General features: G+C 60.4%; 1 protein-coding gene across 1 annotated transcript; it reads left to right on the top strand.

Annotated features, from left to right (window-relative positions):
* Positions 1 to 328: 328 nt before the first annotated feature.
* Positions 329 to 8,344, top strand: ZP3 (zona pellucida glycoprotein 3). Its single transcript, XM_041418383.1, has 9 exons — positions 329 to 673; positions 2,516 to 2,634; positions 3,194 to 3,297; positions 4,524 to 4,701; positions 6,875 to 6,995; positions 7,088 to 7,179; positions 7,599 to 7,723; positions 7,984 to 8,067; positions 8,235 to 8,344. Exons 1-9 carry the CDS (start codon positions 329 to 331, stop codon positions 8,342 to 8,344), a joined length of 1,278 nt encoding a protein of 425 aa, XP_041274317.1.
* Positions 8,345 to 8,823: the final 479 nt, after the last annotated feature.

Here is an 8,823-nt window from a genome sequence, read left to right as displayed (position 1 = left end):
ATTCCTCGTCCGAGGGGAGAGCAGCGCTCCGGGAGTTCTGGGGTTATCCCTGGAATTCGGGATCCCGGGAAAAGCGGAGCCTCTGCTCGCTCCTTATCAGCGCCGAGCCCAAACAATTCCCTCGGCTCGCGGCTCCGCGGCTCCTGCCGGGATAAACAATTCCCAAAAATCCGCCGGGAACGCTCATCCCGACCCCTCGCACCCCGGAAATGACGGGAACGCTCTCAGGGGCGCCCTTGGAATTCCAAAGGGGGGAGCTGGGCTCGTTCCCAGCGGGATAAAAACCCGGGCAGAAGCCCCGCGCTGGGAATCCCAGGGATTTTCCGCGATGCGCTCCCAAATCCGCCTCCTCCTGGCGCTGCTCTGCGCGGCCCCCGCGGCTCCGGCGCCTCCTCCCTGGGAGCCGGCGTGGAGCGATCCCAATCCCTGGGTGTGGGGGGACGAGCAGCCGCATTCCCGGTCCCATTCCCGGCCCCAGATGCCGGTGGAAGTGCAGTGCCAGGAGGCGCAGCTGGTGGTGACCGTGCACCGGGATCTGTTCGGCACCGGCCGCTTGGTCAGCGCGGCCGAGCTCAGCCTGGGCCCCGCCGCCTGCAAACATTCCCGCCTGGATCCATCCCAAAAAACCGTCACCTTCAGCGCCGGCCTGCACGAGTGCGGCAGCACCGTCCAGGTGAGTCCGGCCGGGGAATCCAGGCATTCCCAACGCCGGCATTCCCACCGGGAGCGGCTCCCGGGTCCGTGGAAATCCCTGGTTTTGAGGGAGATGCAGGTGAGTCCCGTCCTGACCCCGGGATCCCAGCCCCATCCCGCCCCTATCCCGCAATTCCCACCGGGAGCGGCTCCCGGGCTCGTGCAAATCCCAGATTTAGGGGAGATCCAGGTGAGTCCGTGTTCCTATCCCGGGATTCCCACCTGGAATCCTCCCACGGTGTCCGGGGAGGTCCAGGGGAGTCCTGTCGGGATCCCGGAATTCCCGGACGGGTGCAAATCGCAGGTTTTAAGGGAGATCCAGGTGAGTCCTTGTCCCTCCCCGATCCTGGGATTCCCACCAGGATTCTTACCGGGAGCGGCTCCTGGGTCCGTGTAAATCCCAGGTTTTGAGGGAGATCCAGGTGAGTCCCGTCCTGATCCCGGAATTCCCACCGGGAGCGGCTCCCGGGCTCGTGCGGATTCCCGGGTTTAAGGAGAGTCCCGTCCCGGTCCCGGGATTCCGCTCCTATCCCGGGATCCTCACCCGGAGAGGCTCTCGGGTCTGGGCAAATCCCAGATTTAAGGGAGATCCAGGTGAGTCCCGTCCTGATCCCGGGATTCCCACCGGCATTCCCACCGGGAGCGGCTCCCGCTCCGTGCAAATTCCAGGCTTTGAGGAACATCCAGGTGAGTCCCGTTCCGATCCCGGGATTCCGCTCCTATCCCGGGATTCCCACCTGGAACGGCTCCCGGGGTTGCCCGGATCCCAGGTTTTGAGGGAGATTCAGTTGAATTCTGTCCCGATCCCGGAATTCCCACCGGGAGCGGCTCCCGGGATCGCGCGGATTCCCGAGTCCTTGTCCCGATCCCGGGATCCCGCCCCGATCCTGGGATTCCGCCCGGGAGAGGCTCCAGGAGATCCCGAGGTATCGGGGGAGATCCGGGTGAGTCCCGTTCCCATCCCGGGATTCCGCTCCTATCCCGGGATTCCCACCTGGACCGGCTCCCGGGTCTGTGCAAGTCCCAGATTTAAGGGAGATCCAGGTGAGTCCTGTTCCCATCCCGGGATTCCCGCCGGGATTTCCCCCTGGAGCGGCTCCCGGGTCCGTGCAATTCCCAGGTTTTGATGGAGATCCAGGCGAGTCCTGTCCCCATCCCGGAATCCCCAGCTCCGGGGCCGCGCGTGTTCCCGGTTTAACGGAGATCCAGGGGCTGGATCCGGGATCATTCCACGGCAAGGAGGAGCCGCGGTTTCCTGGGAATTTGAGCGGTTTTCCTGCAGCTTTTCCCACTCCTCTGGGAAAAGGCCCTTTTCCCTCTGTTTTAATTTAACTCCCTGAAAACTGGGATTTTCCATCCCTTTCCCCCCTTTTCCACCCCATTTCCTCCCCTTTTCCATACATTTCCCCCCCTTTCCCATCCCTTTCCCCACTTTTCCACCCCTTTTCCCCCATTTCCATGGATTCCCTCAGCATTCCCAGCCAGCCCAGTGATGCTGCCAGGATGAGTGTTGACCTCTCCCACGGAATTCCCCATTTTTATTCCCAAATCACCCCGGATTCCCTCATTTCTTGGAATTCCCACTCACCCTGCTGATACTCCTGATTGGAGACCCACAGAATTCCCGGTTTTCATTTCCAGATCACCCCAGATTCCCTGATTTCTTCCAATTCCTGCTCACTGTGCATTGAGGAACCCCTTTTCCCACAGAATTCTCATTTTTTATTCCCGGACCACCTCAGGTTCCCTCATTCCTCCCACTTCCCGCTCACTCGGGATTGAGGAGCCCTTTTCCCCCGGGATTCCCGGTTTCCATTCCCAGGTCACTCCGGATTCCCTGATTTACCGGACGCTGCTGAGCTACGATCCCAGCCCCGGCAGCAACCCGGCCATCGTGCGCAGCGACCCGGCCGTCATTCCCATCGAGTGCCACTATCCCAGGTTCTCCCAGATCCCATCCTGCCTTCCCAGCAACGCCATTCCCATCCAGGATCCCATCCCACATTCTCAGCATTCCCAGGAATCCCATTCACGTCCCCAGATCCCATCCTGCCTTCCTGGCATTCCCAGGATCCCCTGGATCCCATTCCGCATTCCTGGCATTCGCATTCCCATCCCACTGTCCCCATTCCCATTCCCACTTTCCCCATTCCCATCCCAATGTCCCCATTCCCAGTGTCCCATTCCTGATCCCATTCCTGATCCCATTCCCTTTTCCAGACGGGATAACGTGTCCATTGTCCCATTTCCAGTGTCCCATTTCCAGTGTCCCATTCCTGTCCCAGTGTCCCATTTCCAATGTCCCCATTCCCATCACAGTGTCCCATTCCTAGTGTCCCGTTCCCGATCCCATTCCCTTTTCCAGGTGGGATAACATCTCCAGTGTCCCATTCCCGATCCCATTCCCTGTTCCCTTTCCCAGGCGGGATAACGTCTCCAGTGTCCCCATTCCCATTGTCCCATTCCCATTCCCGATCCCATTCCCTGTTCCCTTTCCCAGGCGGGATAACGTCTCCAGCGGCTCCATCCGTCCCACCTGGGCTCCCTTCAACTCCGCGCTGGCCTCCCAGGAGAAGCTCCTGTTCTCCCTGCGCCTCATGAACGGTGCGGGACCGGGGTTTTCCCGCCCTTTTCCCTCTTTCTCGTCCCTTTCCCATCCCTTTTCCCCCTTTTCCACCCTCTTTTTCATCCCCTTTTCCATCCCCACCTTTCCCTCACCTTTTCCTCCTTTCCCATCCCTTTTCCCCCCTTTTTGATCCCTTTCCCACCCCTTTTCTGCTTTTGGGATCACTTTGGGGTTGACTCCCTTGGGTTTTCCAGAGGATTGGAGCTCTGAGAGGGCCTTTTCAGGATTCCCCTTTTCCATCCCTTTTCCCCTTTCTCCCATTTCTCCATCCCCTTTTCCCTCTTTTCCTTCCCTTTCCCAACCCTTTTCCCCTTTTGGGATCAGTTTGGGGTTTATCCCACAGCGTTTTCCAGAGGACTGGAGCTTGGAGAGGGATTTCTCGGGATTCCCGAGCTTGGAGAGGGATTTCTCGGGATTCCCCCGTTTCCCCCTTTCCCATCCCTTTTCCCCCTTTGGGATCACTTTGGGGTTGACCCCGTGGGGTTTTCCAGAGGACTGGAGCTTGGAGCGGGATTTCTCGGGATTCCACCGTTTCCCCCTTTCCCATCCCTTTTCCCCCTTTGGGATCACTTTGGGGTTGACCCCGTGGGGTTTTCCAGAGGACTGGAGCTTGGAGCAGGATTTCTCGGCATCCCCCATTTCCTATCCCTTTTCCTCTGGGATTTTCCAGAGGACTGGAACTACAAGTGGGAATTTTTCAGCGTTCCCCTTCTCCCCTTCTCAAAAAACAAAAATGGAATAATTTCTCCTTTTGGGGTTTGTTTGGGGTTTATCCTGCTGGGTTTTCCAGGTGACTGGGGTTCAGAGAGGGATTTCTTGGTATTCCCTGATTCCCAACCCTTTTCCCGTGGGTTTTTCCATAGGACTGGAGCTCAGAGTGAGATTTCTCAGGATTCTCCCTTTCCCATCCCTTTTTCCCCTTTGGGATCACTTTGGGGTTGATCCCATGGGGATTTCCAGAGGCCTGGAGCTCGGAGCGGGATTTCTTGGGATCTCCCCTTTTCCCATCTCTTTTCCCATGACGTTTTCCAGAGGACTGGAGCTCTGAGCGGGAAATTTTTGGTGTTCCCCTTTTCCCATCCCTTTTCTCCTTTCGGGATCACTTTGGGGTTGATCCCGTGGGGTTTTACAGAGGGCTGGAGCTCGGAGTGGGATTTTTTGGGGTCCCTCCTTTTCCCATTCCTTTTCCCGTGGGGTTTTCCAGAGGACTGGAGCTCGGAGCGGGATCTCTCGGCGTTCCGCCTGGGGGACGTGCTGAACATCCAGGCCGAGGTGGGCGCCCACAGCCACGTCCCGCTGCGCCTCTTCGTCGACTCCTGCGTGGCCACCCTGGGCCCCGGCGCGGGCAGCGAGCCCCACTACGCCATCATCGACTTCAACGGGTGCGCCCCATCCCTCGGGGACATCCGGGGACATCCGGGGACATTTGGGGACATCTGGGGACGTCTGGGGATGTCTGGGGACGTTTGGGGGCGTTTTGGGGTCTGGGGGACACCCAGAGGGGGGTGAGCTCTCCCTGTGCCACTACGCCACCATCGACTTCAGCACGTGTGCCAGGGACTGCTGGGGATGTCTGGAGATATTTGGGGACATCTGGGGACATCTGGGGATGTCTGGGGATGTCTGGGGATGTTTGGGGGCGTTTTGGGGTCTGGGGGACACCCAGAGGGTGGTGAGCTCTCCCTGTGCCACTACGCCACCATCGATTTCAACACGTGTGCCAGGGACTGCTGGGGATGTCTGGAGATATTTGGGGACATCCCAGAGGGTGGTGAGCTCTCCCTGTGCCACTACGCCACCATCGATTTCAAAGCGTGTGCCAGGGACTGCTGGGGACATCTGGAGATATTTGGGGACATTTGGGGATGTTTGGGGACACTTTGGAGTCTGGGGGACACCCAGGGCGTGGTGAGCCCTCCTTGTCCCACTACACCATCATCGACTTAAACGGGTGTGATGGGGACGTCTGGGGACATCTGGGGACCTTTGGGGATACTTGGGGATGTTTGGGGATGTTTTGGGGACATTTGGGGAAGATTTGGGGTCAGGGGGAGGGTGGCAGCTCATCCTGCCCCACGGCACCATCATCAACTTCAACGGGTGCGCAGGGGACACCTGGGGACATCTGGGGATATTTCAGGGACGTTTGGGGACATTGGGGGACATTTGGGGATGTTTGGGCTCTCGGCGTTCCGCCTGGGGGACGTGCTGAACATCCAGGCCGAGGTGGGCGCCCACAGCCACGTCCCGCTGCGCCTCTTCGTCGACTCCTGCGTGGCCACCCTGGGCCCCGGCGCGGGCAGCGAGCCCCACTACGCCATCATCGACTTCAACGGGTGCGCCGGGGACATCGGGGACATCCGGGGACATTTGGGGACATCTGGGGACATCTGGGGATGTCTGGGGATGTCTGGGGATGTTTGGGGGCGTTTTGGGGTCTGGGGGACACCCAGAGGGTGGTGAGCTCTCCCTGTGCCACTACGCCACCATCGATTTCAACACGTGTGCCAGGGACTGCTGGGGATGTCTGGAGATATTTGGGGACATCTGGGGATGTTTGGGGACACTTTGGAGTCTGGGGGACACTCTGGGCATGGTGAGCCCTCCTCGTCCCACGGCGCCATCATCGACTTCAACGGGTGCGCAGGGGACACCTGGGGACATCTGGGGATATTTCAGGGACGTTTGGGGACATTGGGGGACATTTGGGGATGTTTGGGGACACTTTGGAGTCTGGGGGACACTCTGGGCATGGTGAGCCCTCCTCGTCCCACGGCGCCATCATCGACTTCAACGGGTGCGCAGGGGACACCTGGGGACATCTGGGGATATTTCAGGGACGTTTGGGGACATTGGGGGACATTTGGGGATGTTTGGGGACATTTCGGGACAATTTGGGGTGAGGGACACGGTCAGGGGGTGGTGACACCTCATCCCACCATGCTGCTCCATCATCGACTACAGTGGGTGAGTTTGGGGACCTTTGGGGACAGTTTGGGGACAGTTTGGGAGCACTTTGGGGTCTGGGACATGGTGGTGATACCTCATTACCCATCATTGGCTTCAATGGGTGAGTACAGGGACATTTGGGGACATGTGGGGACAATCTGGGGTGAGGGACATGGTCAGTGGTGGTGACACCTCAACCCATCCCACTGCTCCATCATTGACTTCCGTGGGTGGGTTTGGGGACACTTTGGGGACATTTGGGGACGTTTTGGCATCAGGGTAGGGTAGCAGCTCATCCTGCCCCACTACGCCATCATCAACTTCAATGGGTGGGTCCGGGGACATTTGGGGACAATCTGGGGACATTTGGGGACATTTTGAGGTCTGGGGTCACCCAGGAGGTGCTGAGCCCTTGTCACTTCCTCAGCCAATCTGGGGACACTTGGGGACGCTGCGGTGCCAGCCAGGACTGTGACCCTTCTGTCCCTGGGGCTGCGACCCTGCTGCCCTTGTGTCTGTGACCCCTCTGTCCCCATGGCTGTGACCCCACTGTCCCCAGGGTCTGACCCTGCTGTCCCTGGGCTGTGACCCCACTGTCCCCCACAGCTGCCTGGTGGACGGGCGCTCCGATGCCACCAGCTCGGCCTTTGTCACCCCCCGGCCGCGGCAGGACGTGCTGCGCTTCCAGATCGACGCCTTCCGCTTTGCCGGTGACTCCCGCAGCCTGGTAAGGCCCTGGGGACACGCCGGGGACACCCTGCTGTCCCCAGCGCCACCCCGGTGTCCCCGCGGTGTCCTTAGCAGTGTCCCCTGGTGCAGATCTACATCACGTGTCACCTGAAGGTGACACCGGCCGAGCAGAGCCCGGACGCGCTGAACAAGGCCTGCTCCTTCAGCAAGGCGCGCAACACGTGAGTGTCACCTCCCCTGTGTCACCTCCCCAGTGTCACCTCCCCAGTGGCACCTCCCCAGTGTCACCTCCCCGGTGCCACCTGTATAGTGTCACCTCCCTGGTGTCACCTCCCCGGTGGCACCTCCCCAGTGTCACCTCCCCGGTGCCACCTGTATAGTGCCACCTCCATGGTGTTACCTCCCTGGTGGCATCTCTGCGGTGGCACCTGCCTGGTGGCACCTGCCCGCCCTCCCTGTCACCTCCCTGTCACCTCCCTGTCACCCCGTGTCACCTCCCCCGTGTCACCTCCCCAGTGTCACCTCCCTGGTGCCACCTCTGTAGTGCCACCTCCCTGGTGGCATCTCCGCGGTGGCACCCTTCTGGTGGCACCTGCCCGTCCTGGTGGCACCGGCTGACGGTGTCACCTCCCCGCCACAGCTGGGCGCCCGTGGAGGGGACAAGGGACATCTGCAGCTGCTGCGAGCGGGGCAACTGCGGCCAGCGCGGCCCGCGGCCAGTGGAGCCCTGGAACGGCCACCGCTACCGGAGACACGACGGGGACGGTGAGGGGACAGCAGGGGACACTGTGGGGACATGGGGACACTGAGGATACCAGGGACAGAGGGACATGGGGAACTTGGGGACAGGGTGACGTGGGGACAGGGGGACAGCATGGGGACATTATGGGGACATGGGGACAGCATGACATGGGGACAGGGAGGACATGGGGACATCCTGGGGACACAGGAACATAGTGGGACAGTGAGACTTTGTTGATGGGGTGATCCCTCCTCACTGTCCCTCACTGTCCCCATGTCCCCAGGTGCCACCTCCGAAGCTGACGTTGTCATTGGTCCCGTGCTGCTCTCGAGTGCCCAGCGTGGCCAGCGCCCCGAGGGCCACCAGGGTGAGTCCTTGAGGTGACACTGGTGACACTGTGTGACACCGGGTGACACCGGGTGCACTGGGTGACACCGAGTGACTCTGGGTGACACCAGGTGACACCGGGTGACAGTGGGTGGCACCCGGTGACAATCCCCACTCCCCTCCGTGTCACTCGGTGTCCCTTCGCAGGCGCGGTGACACCGCTGGCCGTGGGGACAGCGCTGGCCTGCGCGGTGGCCGGTGTGGCCGTGGCCGGAGCTGCGCTGGCCATCGGCCTCAGGCGCCGGAATTCCCCATGAACCCCGGAATGACCGAGGGAAATCCCACAAACCCCGGAATGACCGAGGGAAATCCCATAAAATCCCACAAGGACCAATGGAAATCCCGATAAATCCCACAAGGACCTGCGGTGTCCAAGGAATCCAAGGAATGGGGTGGAGATGGCCACCAGTCCTGTCCCAGTGTCACCAATCCTGTCCAAGTGTCCCCATTCCCATCCCAATGTCCCCATTCCCAGTGTTCCCATTCCCATCCCAATGTCCCCATTCCCAATGTCCCTGTTCTCGTTCCCAGTGTCCCCACTCCCAGTGTCCCATTCCATCCCACTCTACCCATTCCCATCCCACTGTCCCCAGTCCTAATGTCCCCATCCCCATTCCCAATGTCCCCACTCCCATTTTCAATGTCCCCAATCCCATCCCGGTGTCCCCATTCTCATCCCAATTCCCAATGTGCCCATTCCTGTCCCAGTGTCCTCATTCCCAGTGTCCCCATTCCC

The sequence above is a fragment of the Onychostruthus taczanowskii genome, unplaced genomic scaffold (genome assembly GCF_017590055.1).
Source record: "Onychostruthus taczanowskii isolate IOZ18803 unplaced genomic scaffold, ASM1759005v1 scaffold6, whole genome shotgun sequence".
In the NCBI taxonomy this organism is placed as follows: domain Eukaryota; kingdom Metazoa; phylum Chordata; class Aves; order Passeriformes; family Passeridae; genus Onychostruthus; species Onychostruthus taczanowskii.
Note: the sequence above shows the minus strand (reverse complement) of the source record. Positions and strands in the feature narration are given on the sequence as shown.

What these genes read in the sequence shown, in the direction of transcription:
- ZP3 (XM_041418383.1), top strand. Translation starts at nt 329, where the DNA reads ATGCGCTCCCAAATCCGCCTCCTCCTGGCGCTGCTCTGCGCGGCCCCC. An exon ending in AGTGCGGCAGCACCGTCCAG is followed by an intron (nt 674 to 2,515) that starts GTGAGTCCGGCC and finishes TTCCATTCCCAG; the next exon opens with GTCACTCCGGATTCCCTGAT. An exon ending in GCGCCCCGAGGGCCACCAGG is followed by an intron (nt 8,068 to 8,234) that starts GTGAGTCCTTGA and finishes GTCCCTTCGCAG; the next exon opens with GCGCGGTGACACCGCTGGCC.